The sequence below is a fragment of the Vombatus ursinus genome, unplaced genomic scaffold (assembly GCF_900497805.2).
Source record: "Vombatus ursinus unplaced genomic scaffold, bare-nosed wombat genome assembly UNPS02013264.1, whole genome shotgun sequence".
In the NCBI taxonomy this organism is placed as follows: domain Eukaryota; kingdom Metazoa; phylum Chordata; class Mammalia; order Diprotodontia; family Vombatidae; genus Vombatus; species Vombatus ursinus.
The window spans coordinates 4,904-25,551 of record NW_020953042.1 but is presented as its reverse complement, the minus strand read 5'-3'; the positions used below and the strand labels follow the sequence as shown (position 1 = coordinate 25,551).

Here is a 20,648-nt window from a genome sequence, read left to right as displayed (position 1 = left end):
CATTTTTTACTATATGGTGACTTTTTTCTTTTTGATGGCTTTCTCAGGGTATAAGTCTAGTTAGTAAGGGAGTCTCAGGTTCAAAGTATATGGACATTTTAGTCACTTTATTTGCATAATTCCAAATTGCTTGCCAAAATGGTTGTACCATTTCACAGCTCCATTAACAAACTGTTAGGGGCCAGCTAGGGAGCACAGTGGATAGAGCACCAGCCCTGGCGTCAGGTGGGCCAGAGTTCTAATTTGGCCTTAGACACTTACTAGGTGTGTGACCCTGGGCAAATCATCTTACCCTGATTGCCTCCAAAAAAAAAAAGAAAAAAAATCACTCCTTCCCTGCAGTATATTAGTGTGTCTATCTTATTTTCTTCTACTTTTTTTTTTTTTTTTTTTAATACTGTGGCCATTTACATTCAGGTCATGTACCCATTTTAAGATGGTGTAAGATGTTGGTCTAAGCCTAATTTCTGCCAGTTGCTTTCTAGTTTTCCCAACAGTTTTTGTCAAAAGAAGAGAGTCCTCCTGTTTATCAGATACTAGGCCACTGTTTTCAGTTGCTTTGCTTTCTTGTTTATAAAGCGTGTACCATAATAGAACTCGTTGTCTGTTTCTGTTTTTGTTTTTAAACCAGCACTAAATCGTTTTAATGACTACTGCTTTCTAATATAGTATAATGTCCGGTAATGCTGTAGTTCCTGCAATCATCTTTTCCTTGTGGTTCCAGATCTTTTTTTCTTGCAAATGAATTTTGTTCTTGTTTTTTCTAGAACATCCCTTCGCTAGGTACTGCTCTAAGCGTGGCCTAATATGTTCTTCATTAACCCTGCAGGCCCTGAGGGTTTGTGACTTTTCGTTTTCTGTGCTCAGAAAATATCCCATGCCGATTTTGCCATGAATCAAAGTGAGTGTCCCCAGTCTGGAGTTCACTGAGATCATCTTTTCTCCCTTTTTGAAAACTGGGCCAACCCGTGCCCACCTCTTTCATTCCCTGGGATTCCCAGAGAGCCCTGCCGGGGATGTGACAGACCCAGCCAGGAGCCCTCTTCTCGCTCCCTGCAGTTGGACAAAGGGATGCATTCATTTGGCTCTCTCTCCCCTTCCCTCTGAGGGTTCCTTTCTGGGTGATGCACTCAATTCAGAACAGAGCTGTGCCAGGAGGCCTCCTCAGGTACTCTGCTCCACCTTCTCCCAAGGCCAGGGCTGAGTGAGCCTCTCAGCCACCACGTGTTCTGAGCTTTTTAAATCATAGTCCATTTAAGTCAGAGTCTCATGGTGGAAGACACTCCAAAGGGAGTGGGGAGAGAAACCATAGAGGCAGGGAGAGGAGAGAAGGGGAGTGAGGGGAGGGGCAGCTAAGTGGTACAGTGCAAGAGTCAGGAAGACCTGAGTTCAAATCCGGCCTCAGACACTTACAAGCTGTGTGATGCTGGGCAAGTCACTTGACCCTGTTTGCCTCCGTTTCCTCTTTTGTAAAAATGAGCTCCAGAAGGAATAGTAAACCACTCTAGTATCTTTGCTAAGAAAACCTCAAATGGGGTCGAGAAAATTCGGACACGCCTGAAATGACTGAACAATACAAGGCTTAGGCGAGGCAGATCATTGTGGTGTAAGAACAATATCAAGTAACAATAATGTGATTTTAAAAAAGTGTGCTTCTTTGGCTGTTTTGGTACACATTAGGTCTTTGACGTTTGGGTGTCTGCCAAGCGCCGGGATCGCTGAGTCAAAGGCTGGGGACACGGTAGTGACTTTTCTTACATTGTTCCAAATGGAAGACATTTGGGCCACATCACAGCTCCACTGGCTGTGCTTCCGTGGACCTGTCTCTCCACAAACTCTCTGACACTGAAGTTTCCCACCCCCTCAAATGCCCTTTCTGTCCCTTCTCTCTCCCCTGTGTCTTTCTTTCCCTGCCTTCCTACTTTTATCTCTCCCAATCTCTCTTTCATCTTTGCTTCTGTTTTTGTTTCTCTCTGTCTCTATTGCGTGTGTGTGTGTGTGTGTGTGTATGTGTGTGTGAGACAATGGGGGTTAAGTGACTTGCCCAGAGTCACACAGCTAGTAAGTGTTATGTGTCTGAGACCAGATTTGAACTCAGGCCCTCCTGACTCCAGTATATCTCTGTTTTTTAAAAAATCCTTTTTGGAGTGCCAAGAGGAGCTCCCTACACCCATTCCGTCCTTTGAAGAGATGTGGACTGTGGAGAGAAGGGCCTCTTAGTTGACCAGACTCATCCCTCCCTGTCTGGGCCTCCAGGGGACTGGCCTGTTTCTGAGCTGCCCAAGGCATTGGCCCAGGTAGACCACAAGGGGTCCTGAGCTTCATCCACTTATACATAGGTACCCAAAGGAGAAAAAAAAAGCTCTCTGTATATTAGCTAATCCTTTTATGAATGAAGTCATTTCCTTGCCTGGCTACCTGCAGTCTGACGTGGAGAGCTGTCTCCTTGAAGGCCACTCCCTTTGGCTTCCTGGAGCTATCTGAGTGCTTTTGTCTGGAGCTTTCTAAGGCTGCCCTCTGTCAAGGCAGGCCCTAGCCACTGGAAAGCTCCATTCTCCTGCCTCCTTTCCATAGCTGCATTCTCCTGGCTATACTGCCAGGTTCCTCTCTCAGGTTCTAGCCTCAATTCTAGCTCCCCCTCCCATGCCAGGCAGCCTGAACCCTGTGGGAATCGGCATGATGCCTGGTGGCTCATTTGCAGAACCCCAATGGAGAAGGATGGCAACGCAGCACTTGGATTTGCTCGGTTGGCTGTATCGGAGGTGGGCCAGCCTGGCAGCCTCAGAGGTTTCTTCTAGCTCTAAATCCAGCACTCAGTGCACATTCCTTTACCTCTTCCAGGTTTCAGGGTTTTGAGAGTCAACCCAATGGCTTCTACTAGCCATCATGAATGGCAAGGAGACACCTTCCTGTGCCCACAGGGCCCTCTGTCCATGGCATGCCCAGGGCACTAGGGAATGGTCCTGGACCAGCTGCTGAAAGAGCCCAGCCCTGGTTTTATTCATAGACCGTATGGGGAAGGAAAAAGCCACTTTGGAAACCAGAAACAGGAAACATCTGACCGTAAAAATGATTTCCAATAGTGTCTCAGTTTTCATCTGTAATAAACTACCCTTCAGGGCTGCCCATTGAGGCCTTGTTCAATGGCTCTGTGTCATCACTGGGAGAATGTGCCTCGCCTGGCCCACAGCACCCTCCAGCTAAGGTGCACGTTTTGACTGCCAGCAGGAAGTAGTGTGCCTTGGGGTGTAGAAGCAGGAGCCCTGGATGTTTTGGTGTGGACGGTAGAGGCCAGACTCTTTTGATTGCTTCCAGATCTCCTCCCAGAGGCTCTGGCGAGTCCCAAGGCTCCAGGCAATCAGCATAAAGCCATCTGGAGGCCCTCCTCATTCACCAGGATCTCCTCCCTCCACCTGGACTCTGGCCTGCTTTCCAGCATGATCAAGGCAGTCAGTCACCTTCGTCAGGCCTGTGCTTGGCGTGGGAGCTGGCATAGAACTTGCTGGACAACCTTCTGTTTTGTGCCTCATTTGGTATCAGGAATCAGGGGGCATCCAGCAGAGTTTTCTGGGCTGTGAAGCCTTTTGAGGAATTTCAGATGATTTGATGTGTCTCTTGGGGAGACACTGGAACAGAATGAAGTCTGGGGAACAGAGGAGAGCCCGGCAGGTGGCATTGTGTTTTAACGTAGCCCTCGATTAACAAGCCCAGTGTGAGCTTAGGTTGCCTGCCCCTCTCAGGCAGTTGTGGGACCGATCAGAAGGTGCTTTGCTTGTCTCTGTTCACATAGAGCCTGTTACACTCATGGAGGTTTTTTAAAAGATGGAAAAGTGTGCATGTTAGCGACTGATCTTGGCTCAGCAGAATGGATCCATTAGTCTGGCGACTGTAATAATTGGCAATTAAACAGCTCCTCAGAGTTCCCCAAGCATTATGGTTACGGCTGGTGTTGAGACATACTTTCCTCTTCTTGGCAGAGACATCTGGGTTTGGGATGAGTGTATAGTGTGGCTCAGGCTGGGCATCTCTTGATTATTCTTTGTTACAAGGGATGATGGTGGGAGAAATATAGTAGGAAGTGATTGATTAAAAAACCAAAGGCTTCAGTAAAACTTTTAAGCCTTCCACAATGTGGCTGTCACCTACCTTTCCAGTCCTATTTTAAATGACTCCCCTTCACAAAATTTCCCTTCTGGTCGAACTGGCCTGTTGGCTGTTTCCTGTACTTATTACATCTCCCACCTCCGTACCTTTGCCCAACGTCCACCACTTCAGAACTGCCTTCCCTCCTCCCCCTGTCCCTTAGGATCCCTAACTTCCTTTAAAGCACAGCCCAGGTGCCCTCCTCCGAGAGGAGCCCTGGTGGGCTTCCCTCTTATTACTTTGAGTGCTCTTTCTTCCAGCTTCCCTGTAATTTTGTTGTATTGTGTCTGAAGGACATATTCTGCTGTTGTCTTTGTGTCCTATGCCTGGCACATATAGGTGCTCAGCAGTTGTTTGTTAAATTGAACTGAACTTTAAAAAAGAGAAGATCAGTGGTTACAGACTTTTTCACAGGTACATTTTTGGGGGTAGTAATAATATAAATGATTTTTTCCAAATGTTTGGTGTTTTGAAAAAAAAAATAGGAGAGTTGTTATATATGTGGGTAGGTGTTGATATGTTTTTGTATGAGTAAGGGCCAAAATCTTTCCTTCACCATTGGTGTTTTCCTCTCCTTCAGATACAGTATGTATCAGTATCTTAGCATGCTCACAATTGCATTAACTCCAGCATGGATCTCCTCTAAGTGTATTTGGTCTAATTGGTTACTTTTCTTCATGTCATTTCTACTTTCCTTTGTAAACACCCTGGGGCCTGTGATATCGGGGCCAAATGTCTTTTTCTGTGGTTCCAACCAACCAATCAATCAATATTTATTAACCGGCTGCTCTTGTCGGGCTAAGTGCTGGGGACACAAAAAGAGTCAAAGACCAGCCCTTGCGCTCAAGGAGTGCGCAGTCTAATGGACGAGCTGACGGACTAATGGTTCCACTGTCCTTGATAAAGTTGGTTATAATAATCTTTGCAGATCTTTTTTATTTTTTTTTCCTGTTTTTATTCCTTCAATTTCCAACCTTGAATGTCCTTGAGATGACTTTGCTTCTTGGGATCTCATGTCAAGGTTGCTTTAAACTGGTTTTACTCTATACTGCCTCTCTGTTATACGAGATGATAAATATGTATAATTGTAATCAGAATGGAGAGGTGCATTGTAGGTGTCAATAGCCTCTGCCATATGACCGATGGGGAACCTGGAAGAAGTACAGGAGTCACGATTGTCATCAAGAGAATACATGCTGAGAGCAGGTGATGGGCTGGTCATATGGCAAGGACCGGGGATAACAGGACAGCCCAAGGAGGCAGCTGGGTGGTACAGTGGAGAAAGGACTGTCCTTGGAGCCAGGAAAACCTGAATTTAAATGCAGACCCAGACCTCGCTAACTGCGTGACCCTGGGCAAGTCACTTTGCTTCTCTGAAGCTCAGTTTTTTCTTCTGTATATTGGGGATAGAATAGTGTCGACCTCACAGGGCTGTTATGGAGATCAAATGAGATGATACAAACCTTAAAACACTATGCAAAATGCATGCTGCCAAGTGTTCCCCGACGCCCTTTCAGGGTAAAGAGGAACGAGAGTGGATGCGCACCCCGGTGGTGAGCTTTGGGGAGGACATCACTTGGATCAGTGAGAGCCCAGAGTCTTTGCTTGGACATCTTCTCTTTCAGCCCACCTGTCCTCTGTGTCTGCCTGGTCTAGACCAGCTGGTCCTTCCTCCTGTCTTTGTTCTCTCCCATGCCATGTCTGGGGAGAATGACTCCTTTTGCTCTTGATTCAGTTTTCTTTTAGCTCTTGTGCCTGGGCAGCAGGGTCTGTGGCTTTGGAAGTAAGCCATTCTTTTAGCCATTGTTGTTCAGCAGTGTAACCTGAGCACTCAGTTCTCTCTGGACTAGAAGGAGGGGGGCACCCAACACCTGCTCAGCTCTGGCTACTTGGGTCCAGAAACACTCTGTTAAACAAGTGCTTCCTGCTTTTATATTGTGTGTATATTTAAAACATAATCTCCCCTTTAAAGAAAGGAACTGCGTTGTGGCTGTTGGAACATGGTGGTGCTGGAGCCTCATTAGTTTTTCATATTAAATAAATAGTATCCAAAAAGCTGGAATGGAATGTTAACCCCAGGATGACAGAGTCAGAATCCAAAAAAGATCTTGACATTGGGCTGGACTGAATAAGATGAAATTTACTGGGGATATATTTCAAGGCTTACACTTGGGTTCAAACAATCAACTTCAGTGGGATAGGATAGGGTGATGTGACTAGATAGACATTCTCTGGAAAACCCCTGAGTTTTGTCCCGGTGAACTACAAGGTCAGTAGGAGTAAAGAGCTTGATAGAGCAGCCCCTCCAGACGAATACGATCTTTGGTTTTATGATGAGAGGAGGAGGGCGTGGCACTATGGGAAATAGCTAACTCGTTAAGACCATGTTGGTGGAGAGTAGAATTGATTTCAATCCAATCCAGCAGTCATTTAGGAAGCTCCTACACAGTGCAAGCACCCGACTCTGTGTTAGATGTTCAGAATACAAAACAAAAACAAAAACAACTCCTACGTTCATAGAGCTACAGTCTATAGTTTTCATCTCGTAGCTTAAAATATAGGTGTGACAGACCCCTGGTCAGGGATGGAGTACACCTGGAAAAATGCAGATCCCCAAAGTCTTGCAAATCTAATCCAAAGGGCTTTAAGCTGACAAGGAAGGAGGGGGGTGTGGGGCCTGGTGAATAGACAAAGACTCATCTCATAGATAGCGGTGATGGTGTAGGACAAAGGAGAGACAGAGAGATGCTTTTCTCTTCTTTCCTTCCTTCTTTCTTTTATTTATTCATGTAACTGGTATCAGTTAAGTACTTTCTGCATGTGCAGGGCACTGAGTTAATTGCTGGACATAAATTACAGACCAAACCAAAGCAAACCTGTTCCTGCCCTCCAGGGGCTTATAATGAGGAGTTCTGCATTCCCATTCTTGGTCAGCTCCTCAAGAAGGCCCTCCTCCACTTTCTTCTTATTCTCTTCCTAACTCTGCAGTCTGGCTGCTGGTGGGCAGTCTGACATCATTCAGCCCAATCCCCCCCCCCCCCCCCCAAATTACTAGTTAGCTCTTCATCGCCAATTCTAATGGCCTTTTCCCAGTCCTCATTCCTTCTTGACCTCTCTGCCACCTTTGACACTGTTGACCACTTCTTATTCTGGATACACTCTTCTTTCTAGGTTTTTGTGACCCTTCTCTCTCCTGGTTCTCCTTTTCTTGTCTCCTTTGTTAGATCTTCATCTGGGCCCTAGCCACCGGCTGTGAGTGTGCCCCAAGGCCCTGTCCTGGACCATCTTCTCTTCTTCCTGTATACGATTTCACTGGGTGATCTCATCATCTCTCGTGGATTCAGTGACCATCTCTATGCTGATGATTCTCAAATCTGCTTCTCTAGCCCTAACCTCTCTGCTGGCCTCCAGACCTGCATCTCCATCTGCCTGTTGGACATCTCGAACTAGATGTCCTGTAGACATTTTAAACTCAATGTGTCCAAAACTGAACTCATTCTGTTCCTCCCCTGAACCCTCCCTTCTTCTCAACTTCCTTATTACTGTGGAGGGTATCACCATCCTCCCAGTTTCTCAGGCCCACAACCTAGGTATCATTCTTGACTGATCTCTTCCCATATCTAATCTGTTGCCAAGGTCTATCACTTCTACCTTCTCATTATCTCTTAGATTCCCTGCCATTTCTCCTTTGACATTGCCACCCTCTGGTGCAGGCCCTTCTCTCTTCATGCCTGGATGGTTCCAGGACACGGCTGATTGGTTTCTTTTCACTAAGTCTCTCCCCAGCCCAGTCTCTCCCCAGCCCAGTCCCTCCTCCTCTTGGCTCTCAGAGTGATCTTCCTAACCCACAGATCTGACCACGTCACCCCCCCCAACACTCAGTAAACTTCAGTGGCTCCCTGTTACCTTCAGGATCAAATTTAAAATCCTCTGTTTGGCATTTCAGGTCCTTCATAACTTGCCTTCTGGATCTTTTCAGTCTTCTTACCTCTCCTCCTCTCCATCCATGCATACTCTTCAGTCTAGTAACACTGGGACGCTGGCCTCCTGACTATTCCTTGAACAGGACCCTCCATCTCTGGACTCTGGGCATTGTCACTGGCTGGCCCCCATTCCTGGAATGTTCTCCTACCTCATCTCTGCCTCCTGGGTTACTTGGAGTTCTCCAAGAAGCCTTTCCTGATCTACTGTAAAGCTAGGCTCTGTTGATTCTCTTGCCTCCGGCGTGTTTGTCCAGAGCGGTCTGCATATCATCTGCCCCATGGAGCTCCTCGAGAGCAGGACCGTCTGGCACGTAGTGGGTGCTTGATAAATGCTGGTTGACTTGGCTAGTACCCAGCCGAACCCCTGGCACATAGTGGGTGCTTAATCAGTACTTTCCCCCCTTCCCTTGCCATGTGGAGGGGGTGTCAGATTTGTTCTGGACAGACCTGGGCCCTCTGGCTGAAACTTTGGACATTTCTGCTTAATAGAAGGAAAGCTTTCTAATAGTTGGCACTATCCAGCAAGTGCTTTGGGTGAGGAGAGCCTTGGAAGTTAGTGAGATCTTTTTCACTTGAGGGATCAAAGCACAAATTAGCTGACTTCATGGGTTGTGGTAGACGGACTCCTTGCCTGAGGTGAGAGTGGGGGCAGCCTGGATGTCCTTGTTGGTCTAATCACCATCATTAATGACTTGTGTCCTTCCCCTTCCCTTGTGTGCACATCTGTTGCTGAGCTAGGTCGTTGGGGAGTAGCCATGGTTCCTGTCCTCAGGGATCTTGCAGTCTAGATCCAGAAATCTGAGATACATAACCACAGGGCATAAGGGATTGGCTGCTGAGTGTTTGGGCAAGTAGAGTCTGCTGTCCATCTCTGGGGAGAGAGGGGCCTGGGTGGGAGTGGGCATGTGGGGAGCCCTCTGACTGTTTCTTTCCTAGAGCCATCACGGTTATCCTATAGGAAATGTTGACAGCTTCCTCCTGAGTCCTGGGTAGCCCCTGTCTGCTGGACAACTGAGCTTACAACAGTGCCCCAGACAAAGGTCAGGTGGTCTGCCTAGGGCTCCAGATGGCTTTGTACTTGACCTGGAAGATGTGCTCTGGACCTGGGTACCTGCTCTGAGGCTGGTGCCAGGCGGCACTCTGTGCTCTCGGGGTGGTGGGGGTGGTGGTGGCTGGGTAGCTGAGAAGCCCACCCAAGAAGGCAAAAGCCATGAACTTGTCCTCTTGTGTTGCAGATTCAGGGGCTCTTACCTTTGACTCCGTTGGACGGACACTAGGCTCAGGTACAATCTCCTTCCCCTTCTCTTCCCTCTGTGGCCCCAGGCTTGTTTCTGTCCAGGGTGGGGCTCGGTGGCCATGTTGGGAGGCAGAGGCAGAGGCAGGTGAGATGATGATGCAGCCAGGCGAGGGCAGGGTCTTCTGGGACTTGCTGGCGCTGGGCAGGGCTGCTGCTCCCCTCTGGCTGGCCTTCAGGGCCCCAGGGAGGCTCGTGAGGGGCAGAGAGGGCAGCTTGGTGTGGCCCGTGGCACCTGTGCCTGGGTGCACGTGTGTGCGTGGGGGCCCCAGAGGGCCTTCTGGATTTTTACTGATGCATTCCATTAGCAGGACTTGGGCAGATGGTTCATGGGAAACTGCATTCATTCCTTTGGGTCCCGACCACCTTGGGTAGGCAGGGGATGGTGAGCAGGCCTCGGGCCCAGGCCAGAGTGGCCTCAGCTTCCCCCATGGTCAGAGCTGGTCAGAGCTGGTCAGAGCTGGCAGCCATGTGCTCTCAGAGGTCATCCAGGCCACTCTTGGCCTAGCAAGGGAGTGGACAGCTTGAGGGGTCCTCCGCTGTCAGTGTAGATAGCCACATATCCCGGGTGCCCCCTTCCTCAGCTCCAGCCAGGCGGGGCTCAGCAGGTGTTTCCTCTCTCTGGCCCTGGGCTGGCTAGGCCCTCCCAGCCTCACCTGGGATTGGGGAGGGAGAAGCAGGGAGGAGAAGGTGGTCTTTTCTTTAGACTCCAGAGGGCTGGCATTGCTCCTTGTAGATTTGGACATGCTTAGTGATGAATCTCCAGGACTGGGCCTAGTTTAAGCTGTGCCTGCTGGGAAGGGAGTCCAAAGCTTTGGCTTGTCAGAAGGGCATGTGCCCTGCCAGGGCCCTGGCTGCTATCCTGTAGGCCAGTGAATGAGGCTGGAGGCTAGTGGAGGTCTCCCTGGGGAGGCCAAGAGTCCTGAGGGTCTTGGTGTAATGGGTTACCAGAATGTCTCCTGTAGTCGTAACTGAATATGTCACTGAGCTCCTTTCCTTAGGCTCAGAAAGGACATAGGCCAGAGAGGGCAATGTCGGGGCAGAGAGTGAGCCCTTTCTGGCTAGCCTAGCCTCGCCTCTGGCCCTTTTAGGGTTGCCCCTTGCCTGTCCAGTGTCCCTTGTTGTTAGGGCAACACCCGGGAGTGGGTAGGGGGAGGTCCTTGAGCCTCTTTGGTTTGTAGGGCCCTACTACTTTTAGGCCTAGACACCCTTCCAGGACACCAAAGGGGGCTGGGCACATAGAATTGTTTCCTGGTGGTTTCATTGGTTTTCTTCTGACAGACATCAGTTTCTTAGAGACCTGGGCTGTCACTAGAATTGTCTGGCTCTGGCCAGTCCTTTAGCCCTCATTGAGGGGAGTGTGGCTCACTTACCCTTCTCTCAGAAATGTAAGGTGGTCCCTGATTGACTTGGAGAAGGTTAGGTGTTACGTCTCCTTTGCCCCCAGAGTTAATAGTGAGTTTGCTGCCTTCCAACATGGTGCCTTTGTTGGGCCGGTGGCCTCGTCTAACTGCCATGCTTATCTCCTCAGGCCTCTGGCTTCCTAACTGCTCCTTGCACCCCACGCTGCCTTCTGCTTGCTGCCCTAACTGCCACCGCCACTACAACCACAGCCAGTGCTCATGCCTCACCAGTCTTGGCCAGAGGCAGGGCGGGAGGGGAGGTGGGAATGGGCCCTCACTGAGGGTGGAGCTGAGATCCTTCCTGGTTCTGGGCTGCTTCCCAGAGAAGAGATAGCACCCAGGTCTCAATCAGAGGGAGAAACTTTGAAGTGAGTTGGTTGTGGGGTCTGTTAGTGGAGGGGCCAGATGCCTTTTCTGCAGAACTTGGACACCTTGGCATTCTCTGTACTTTGCAATCTCCTTTGGGCAAGGTTGGAGATGGCTTGACCCCTGGCCCACAGAAGCCTTGCATGATGTCCAGGAACATCATGACAGGTATCTGTTCATGCTGAGCCTACGTCAGGATGCAAATGAACAGGGTCTGCTGATGCTCCTGGGAGTCTAGCACTCTGCCGCAGTGGGAGGGGCTGGGGGTAGCTGCCCTGGGGCTTCTCCTGGGTAGCCCCCACTGAAGGGAGGCTCTTTGGGGTCCCATGTGGTGCCCAACCCAGCTGGCCTCCTCCACGTTAGAGGCTGCTGCCAGTGGCATTGGTGCAAGAGATCACCCATCTCATGCCTCCTGGGGTTCCTGGAGGCACCTTCACGGATCCCAGGAGGATGCTAAAAGGCCCGTCTTTCGGGTCTCCCAGCATGGAATAAGATGCTGGACCTTCCCCACTGAGGGAAAGCTTTCATTGTCAAACAGGAAGGAGAAAGAAGAACAATGTGGCCTTTGACTTTCTGTCTCTGCTGCCCTCAGGCCTTGCTGTGGACTCAGGACAATCCAGAACCCAGAAAGAGATGATCGATGCCCGGGCTGCCCGGGGCCCAGCCCAGTCCAGTAGGTGTGGCCCCAAGGGGGACCTTTTGGTTTCTTTGAGCCCTGACTGTGCTGCTTCCCTCCCTCCCCTGCCCCCTAGCTCTGACTGACAGTGCCCTGAGGGGGTCACTTTGTAAGATCCATCTCTGGTTGTGCAGGGCTGATAAGTGCTGCTCTCTGAAGGCCACCTCCCAGGAGGCCCAGTCCCCTCCACTGTCCCCCTCCCCACGGTGTGGCCAGACATGTGGCAGGTGTTCAGGGAAGGTGTGAGGCATAGTGTTGAGACAGGTAGAGGATGTCATGATGCCTGCCTGGGGAGCAGGAGGTTGGCCTCTGCCTCCAGTGAGCAGCCCAGAGGGCTCCCCGGCATTGAGTTTGCTCAGCGGGGCTGGGCAGGGGTACTGCAGAAGAGCCAGCATGAACATACTCCTAGGACACCAGGCCTTACTGGTACAATTGCTCATTACTCTGGGACTGTCCGGGTTCAGTCGCTGGGTTCACTTATTTGTCAAGGTCAGGGAATTTTCACATCTAGTTTGTCAAATTGCTTTCTCCCCTCCTGTGATAGTTTCCCTGTGATTAATTGGTCAAACTTTGTCATTTACCTCCAAGCCTGGAGAACAGGTGGGAGAGGCTTGACATTTTGCCAGCCTCTTCTTGGGCCTTCACTGACCCCCTGCCCCAGCCTGTGGCTGAGCTGGCTCTTGGGAGCCCAGGGGCCTGGGCAGCTAGTGTGGAGGGCTCTCAGTGGTGGGGTCTTTTCTCTTGTGTTCTTTGACATCCCTGGCGCTCTAATCAAAGACACTCCCTCCTCTCGGGGTCTCCCCTCCACAACATGGCTTTTGTATTCCATTGTATTTGTTCTGGACTCCTCTTCAGAAGGGGGGCGTCCACCATGCCACCATTCACCCCTCCATATACAGCCACCAAATGAAAGGAGGGTAGGGTGGCCCTGGGGGCTAGGCGTCCCTAAGATTCTGGGAAGGAGGCTCAACTCTGAACTCACCTGGAGCTCAAGTGATCCTGGGAGGGGCCTGAGTGCAAAGAGGGGAGTTGGGCTTTTCCCACACTCTCTGTCTCATCTCCCCACCCCCCCCCCCCCACCCCCAGCCCAGAGTAGATCTAGGGAGAAATCTTTAAAGCAAAGCTCCTATTGAGGATTCTAATCCTTCCTCTGATGTCTCTCAGTTTTGTTTCTCCCCTCCATGAGTATTGGTTTCCTCATCTGTTAAATGCTGATGGTGGTTTTTGTAGTGCCCGCCTCTTGGGGAGGGGGTGTTTGGACTCAAATGAGATGCAGGCCCGAGGCCCACTCCACAGACTCTGGCACACCAGATATATGTGTGACCCCTTGTATGTGTTCTGGGAGATTGACAAGCTGGACAGCAACCAGAGGAGGGAGGCCGGGCTGGGGAATGGTGCTGAGACCCAAAAACCTGAGGTTATTTGGCCTCCAGAAGGGAAAGCTCAGGGGGTCCTACTCTCAGTGTGTCCAAGTATTTGAGGGGCTATTGGAGGAAGAAGGATTGGCTTTCTTCTGCTTAGCCCTGAAGAGGCAAAGCCAGGAGGTCAAGGAAACTGCAGAAAGACCAGCTGAGGTTCTGATCAGGAAGGACTTCCCAACAGTGAGAGCCGTCCCAGAGTGGAAGAAGCCTCCTCAGGAGGTAGTGGACTCCTCTCACATCCTGGTCTGCACAGCAGAATGGTCGTGCAATTGTTAATCCATTGTCAGTGAGAGCCTAGGGGTGAGTGGTCTCTCTATACCAGGCCGCCAGCCTGGGAAGGGAGGCATGCAGTCCTTCCCTGAGGCCCTGACCCTCTCCCTGAGCCTGCTGGCTGAAGTCTGCCTGTTATGTCTCCTCAGGGAGCTGCTGTCCAGCCATGAGGTTCTGGCCTGGCCTGACAATCCTGGGGCACCCTGGTGCTGGACTGAAGGAAGGCCAGAGGTAATGAGGCTGGCATGGCTAGTCTCTACCCCCTCTGCCTGCCTGCACCAAGCCAGGTCCTTCCCGCTGGGTGGTCCCCAGGATCTGCAGCCAAAGACTAAACAGTTCTCCTTCACTGCCCACCAGCCGGACGGCTTTGGCTTCCTCACCAGGGGCCTGCTGGGGGGGGGGGGGCTCCTGCAGAGTTTGTTGTGCTTGGCTGGGATGGCCTTGGCTGTAGGCCTGGGAGGCTCCCTGCAGCTGGGCTGCCCATCAGGGGCTTGGGGCTGGCTCCTGGGCTTGCAGGAGTGCTGGTGTGTGGCAGAGGTCAGTGGCAGAGGGCTCCAGACGCCCAGCTTGCCTCTGGCTTTCTTTGCACAGGCACATCCTTGAAAGAATGTCTCTCTTCACTGTGTCTGCTTGGTCTTTGCCCTCCTCCTGGCTCCCCCTGGGTAGTCTGACCTCTTCTGGCCCAGAGCTCTCCAGCATCTCCTCCCTGCCTGGTCAGATGGCCTGGTCTATCTTCAGTCTCTTCCTGTTCCCCCATCCTCAGCATGCCTTCCTCCTCTTGCTCTGGGCCACCGCTGTCTCCCACATCTCCCTGCCTAACTGCCCCTCGTCCTCACCCTTCTCCTGACCACTAAGTGGGAGCTTTCCCCAGGCCTCGGTCCTGAGCCCTCTCCTCTCCTCTGCCCTGGGATGTCTCCCCCGTGGCCTCAGCCGTCATCTCCACGCTCCATAGATCAGCCCTGAATCATCTCCTGAGCACCAGTCCCATGTCACCAGCCATCCGAGTTGTGAGGCTCGAATGAGAGTGGGTAGCACAGTACCTGGCACACAGTAGGTGCCTTGTCAATGCTTATTCCTTGCACTGACCACTCCATGGTTATCGCAAAGGCAGCCTATCCTGAAGAGAACTCTGAACTTCTTTGCCCTCACTCCCAAGGCTGGTACCATCGCTGCATGGTCCCTGGTCAGCACCCTCATTCTCTCTCATTCCTATGGCTCATCAGCTGTTCATCATCCTTTGTAATACCTCTTGCCTCATCCCTTCTCTCCTGGACTGGTGCAGCTGTCCTCCATCCTCTTGACAGTGTGAAATCGATGTTCTGAAAGCTCAGATCTGATCCCGACATTCCTGCTCAGAAACCTTCTGAGGTCAAAATGCTTAATTGGGCCTCCAAGGCCCTTCTGCCTCCCTTTCCAGTCTGATCTCGTACTGCTCTTCTTGGCATGCTCTCTTCCATGGGCACACGGTCCCATCTCCTGCCCTCCCTGCTCCCAGAATCCGGAGTTCCCTTCAAAAGCCCAGCTCAGGGGCAGGTAAGTGGTGCAGCGGATAGCACACCGGCCGTGGAGTCAGGAGGACCTGAGTTTAAATCCAGCCTCAGACACATGATACTCACTAGCTGTGTGACCCTGGCAAGTCACTTAACCCTGATGCCTCACAAAGAAAAAAAAAGCAGCCCAGCCCACCTGCCACATCCTCCATGAGACCCTTTGAGATCCCTCTCCCTACTCCTGACATTGTTCAAAGAGCTCTTGAAATTACTGTGTAAGTGCTTTGTTTTTATTTATCTATGGATGCTGTACATGGGGGCTGTGGTGTGGTGGAAGAAGTGCTGGGTTGAAATCCTACCTCCTTCATTTACCAGCTTTGTGATTTGGGACCTCAAATGGTCCTTCTAGCTCTAAATCTGCAGTGAAGGGGCATCGACCCCTCCCCCTCTCAACCTGGGATGCAGGGGCTTTGTCCCCTCCCCCTTTAAGTCTGGGATGCAGGGGCGTTTTCCCCTTCCCCTTCTCAGTCTGGGATGCAGGGGTGTTGTCCCCTCCCCCTCCCAGTCTGGGATGCAGGGGCGTTGCTCCACCCCCTGCCTCATTGTACGTTCCTCGAGGGCAGGGGCTCCCTCATTCTTCCTCTGTGTCCCCAGCACTTGCCATGGTGCCAGCACTCAGCAGGTGCTCTTTCAAAGGAGTTGCCTCAGGTACCTCCCAGCGCATGGTCTGCTCCTGATTTTCGCCCTCCGGGGGGTCTGTCAGTGATGGGAGGGCCTCGAGCTGAGAGGGAGAGGCTGTGGAGGAACAGACAGCCCCCTGGAGGCACAGGAGCAGTGAGGGTCCTGGGAAGCTGGCTGCAGGGCTGGAGTCAGCTGGGGGTGGCCAGGGATGACACACGCTCACCCACGTGCTCTACACACGGGAAGGGTGGCCGAGCCCAGGCCTGAGGCCGCCCTCAGGAGGCCTCTGTGGGAGTGGCTGTTGGCCAGGCACCAAGCTCGATCTCGGAGACGTTCCTGTCCTCAGAGAGCTGGCATTCTGCTTCGAAGGATGGATCTGCCTGCCATGAGCGTCTTTATTGAAGTCACTGGTATGGATGTTGGACGTCGCGGAACTCTCTGGCATGACCCTAGAGCCCTCCCCCTCCCTCCTGGGGGCGTTTGCCCATTGTTTTCACTCTTGGGGTGGAGTTGGTTAGCCATTTCCAATTCGTGGCACTGCTTTCCGTTCCATCCCTGATCGATTCCCGTATTGATGTCCATCCCCAGTGGTTCAACTCTTCACACTGACCCTAATTTATCTGAGCTGTGCCCTCCCCCTCCCAGAGCTGCCCTGGGGGACTAGGGGGGAGTGACACCAGGCAGAGGGATCCTGCTTCTTCCTTCCAGCCTAAGCCTTCCCAATCCTGGGAGCTGCCCTTGGCCAGGAAATGCCACTCACAGGGCTGATTATGGTTTAAGACATAACAAGGGCTCTTCTTATGGCAGCTGGAAATTAGTTTGAGTGATTTCATTCCCACTTTATAGATGCTGAAACTGAGACTTGGAGCAGTTAAGTAATTTGCCCCAGGTCACTGTATGCCTGGTCTCTCAGAGATAACTCCCCCTCCCCCCCCCTCACTCCATGAGTGAGTACTACCAGCTGTTCTTCATGGGAGCCTCCTCTCTGGCATCAGTGATACCCTTTGTTGTCGTCCCCGCCCCCCACGCCTTTAGCTTCCTCTTTTGGGAGCTTGGAACCCCTTGTTGGCCAATACCAGGGAAGTTTTTCCTGGCCTCACCAACCTGGCTTCTCCTTGGGTTCCTGTCCAGCTTGTTGTGGGAGATGAAGTCTTGAGAGGGCGGTGGGTACTGAGGGATCCCTGGGGACCAGAGGGAGAGCACATAAGAAATACCACTAAGTCATGAGTGACTTCTGAGGCAATTTCAGTTGGGGGAGATGGATAAAGAGCCTGTGAAGGCCTGTAGACGGTGGGTATTTGGGAGCTCCACAGGGGAGGATGAGGAAGAGGAAGGCATGGAGAGCAGGAGGGGCTCTGGGTGACCCATCCATCAGCCCCTTTGGGAACCGCATACCTATGCTTGGCCATCAAGGACATGGAGAAAGGTTTGGTCACATGACCCTCAATTGAGGATGGGGGTGGATGAGGGGTCTTGTCTGATCCATCCTCCCCAGTCACACAGCAGATGACAGAGCAGGGCCTTCCCTGCGTCTTCCTGGCTCTCAGACTGGCCTCTTGAGTAACCCTGCCTCTAGACGAGCCCCGAGGCGAAGTGGAGCTTCTTTCCCAGACCCTCCATCATAGTCTGAGCTCAGCATTGGCCCAGCCTAGAGCTGGCAGAGCCCAGCCTTCCTCCTCCAGGCCCCTCCGGGCACCTCCCAAGCAATAGATCAAAGTTCTGTGTCGTTCTCCAGGGTCATGAAAAGGGGCATCCTTTTTCCATTTAGCACAAGCGGCTGCTTCCTAAGAGTTGGCTACATGCAGTCTTCTTTTCTTGGAGACCCCTGTGACAGAGGCTGGAAGCGGGACCCAAGTAATTCTGTTTTCCAGCCCCCTTGCCTTACTGCCCTGGGAATCTGTGGCAAAGCTGGGGTCAGATCTGTGTGACCTAGGCCTCAGTTTACTTCTTTGTAAAATGAGGCCATTAGACTTGCTGAACTCTGTGGTCCTTTCCTGTGATGCTGGTCTCTCCAGCTCTCAGGGGTGGAGGGGAAGAAGGAGAGGCTTCCAGACACGAGGTCTTGGCAGCTCCAGCTTCTGTGTAATATCAGCGAGGCAGGATGGGGATGGGAGGTGAGGGAAGGAGAGGCCACACTGAAGCTGCTGAAAAGTGACAGTCTGCAGGAACACTTGTGTGGGAGCCAGAGATTTCTACCCGTGGGAACTTGGTCCTCACAAGCAAGAGAAGCCGGCCCCTCTCGGCCTTGGCTGCCTCCACTAGGAGACAATCTCCAGGCTGCAAGTACTGAAGAGGAAAGGTAAATGGAGGAAAATAACCTCCCCAGATGGAGGGCCAGAAAGAGCTCCTGGCACCCAGGGAGGCTGGCAGGCAGGCAGAGAGGATGGCCAAGGCTCCCTGGAATCCTTTGGGTTTGGGGAGGGGGGAAGTGACTTTCCTACAAGGATTATTTTTGATGAACCCTTATGAGGGAGGGGTGCTGCTAAATATTTAACAACCTGATTTAAAAAAAAAAGATACTTCTGAGTTTAATCTGCAGTATTACCATTTTCTCCATCACTTTAAGTAAAGACAGATAACTAAACAATCAGGTCCTAGTCTGTAGGTTTGCTGATTTCTGATATGTCAATGTTCGAACTGAACATTTAACAATCAGCTCCTTCAGTCTGACTCCAGCACACCCCTGATTAATTGACAGGCATGGATTCCAAGCTTTCTGTGTGCTAAACTCTGGGCAAGTCACAAAGTAAAGCAAAAAACAACTCGTGCCTTTATGATGGTCACAGTCATGAGGGAGACAGAAGGCAGACAGTGAGGCACATACCAGCCAGCTTGCCCAAAGGAGGCTGGGAGCCCTGAGAAATAGGACATAGTCAAGTGGCAGCAAGAGAAGCTAAGGATCATGGGAATTTGGGCAATACCGGGGAACAAAGGGAGAGGAAGTGGGTTTGTTGTCCATGGACAGTGGAGAGACATCACTGTACCAAGTGGGTGATCAGCCTTTGCTCAAAGACCCCCAGTGAGAGGGAGCCTACCATTCCTGAGGCAGCCTCTTCTCCTCTGGGACAACCCTACTTGGTAGGAAACTTTTCCTGACAATCCAGCCTAAATCTGCCTCTTTGCAGCGCCACCCCCACTCCTCCTGTCCTTGGGAATCAGGTAGAACAATGCTGATTCCCTCTTCCATTGAATACAGCTCTCCTGTCCCCCGTGGAGGTGGGGGTAGAGCCTTCTCCAGGTTCAGCATGCCCAGTTCCTTCCACTGATCTCCATCCCTTCACTGGCCTGGTTTCCCCCCTCTGCACGATCTCCATCTGGTCAATGCTCTTCTTAAAATGTGCATGAGACATTGGCTCAGGCCTACCAGGGCCAGAGGACAGGGGGATCATCACCTCCCTATACCTAGAAGATCTGCCCAAGGGGATGTTTTCTGGCTGACTCACATTGAGCTTTGGTCCACTCATACCCTTAGATCTTGTTCAGACAAATCACCATCTGACTACCCTGTGCTTGTGAATTACAACGATGTGACTTACTGCACTTCACTTCACCTAGTTAGGCTGGTGCTTGGTGACACCCTGGGTGCTTGGTGAGGTGATGGGCCTACTCTCTCATGGTGGTTCTTCTAAGCCAAGCTCTGGGATGGTGGGCTGGACTGACCAGACCCCCCTGCCCTTTGGACTGGGGGCTGCTTTGCAGTCTCAAGCTTTTGTGACACTTTTTTTCTCTGCTTTGTTTTTCAGAGTATGATCGATTGGGTTTTCTCCTGAAATTGGACTCAAAATTGTGAGTAACACAAAGTGGGAGGGTTTGTTCCAGTGGGATGTGAAGGGTGAGGTTTTCCAATATCTCAAAGTCCTGTCTTTGGCCCTGTGGGGAGGGAGGGGGAGGTTGGAGGCCTCAGCAAACATCTGTTCCCCACGTTGTTACCCTCAGGGACCAGGGAAGCACAGGGTACCTGGCAATCCACCAGGATTGTGGCTTGGTTAAGGGTCTTGCTCATGCAGACTTCAGCCTCTCCCAGTCCTCTCCTCTGCTTCGTTCCTCCCACTAACACCTGCAGCCAAGCCTTCTTTATCTTCTGTAGCTGCAGTGGAGAGGCAGTGCAGGGGAAAAGGTAGCCTCACTTGAACTTTGAGCCCTTGGGCTCAGATGCCAGCCCTGCCTCTCACTGCGTGTGGCAGGGATGGAGAGTGGTCTCCTGAATAGCCTCATCACAATCTTCTCTGCTCTCCTTGGTCTTCACACCACTGTTAGATTGATCTTCCTGATGCTTCGTGCCTGCTGGCACCCCCTCAAGTCTCTGGGTGAGTCATCCAGGTTCAGAATACTTTGTGTGTCCATACCTCTGAAAACTGTAGTTCACAAGTCCCCACCAATGTGTTTTCCTTTTCTAGTCATCTAGAAGACACAGTTAGTTCAAAGAAAAGACATTTAATAAAACAGTAGTAAGAAAAGCAGCAGGAAAAGATTTATTCCACAAACCTCAGTTCACTGGGTTTTCATAAAGTCGACTTGCCAAGCCTGACCCCAGGGGCACTCTTGTATCCCAGACTTAGAGCTTGGTCACCAGCCCCAGGCCAGTGTTCATCTTCCACAAGGACTAATGTCAGCCCTGAGGCCAAGTCCCCAGGGCCTCAAAATGGTGTAGGAGAATTGGGGGAATCTTCATTAAGTCCAGGATTCAGTTGGCCACGTGTTTACCAAGTTCCTCCTGTATGACCAGCCATTCTTGCCCTCAGGGAGCTTACACTATACTGGGAAAATAGGATGCAAACAGATAAATGAGCATATTTGGGGAGAAAGCCAGCACCAGCTAGGGATAATCCGAGGAGGCTCCCCTTGGGGGTGATGCCAGATCTGAGCCTTGAAGGAAACAAATCTTTGTGGTTTTTTTTTTTAAAGAAAAAGGGGTGAATAA

At 51.4% G+C, this 20,648-nt stretch overlaps 1 protein-coding gene across 3 annotated transcripts in view; it reads left to right on the top strand.

The window, feature by feature from the left end:
* LOC114040508 (CMP-N-acetylneuraminate-beta-1,4-galactoside alpha-2,3-sialyltransferase-like) overlaps nucleotides 1-19,973 on the top strand; it is a 60,006-nt gene extending 40,033 nt beyond the window's left edge. The window contains exons 3-6 of one of the 3 annotated variants that reach the window (XM_027858637.1): nucleotides 9,362-9,409; nucleotides 11,728-11,862; nucleotides 19,471-19,513; nucleotides 19,912-19,973. In XM_027858637.1, coding sequence (XP_027714438.1) covers nucleotides 9,362-9,409; nucleotides 11,728-11,862; nucleotides 19,471-19,513; nucleotides 19,912-19,936 — 251 coding nt within the window. In that variant the 3' untranslated portion in view covers nucleotides 19,937-19,973. Of the gene's footprint in view, nucleotides 1-9,361; nucleotides 9,410-11,727; nucleotides 11,867-13,705; nucleotides 15,160-19,470; nucleotides 19,514-19,911 lie in introns of those variants that run through there. The other 2 variants (XM_027858636.1, XM_027858635.1) reach the window with 2 other exon arrangements.
* The last annotated feature ends 675 nt before the right edge of the window (nucleotides 19,974-20,648 follow it).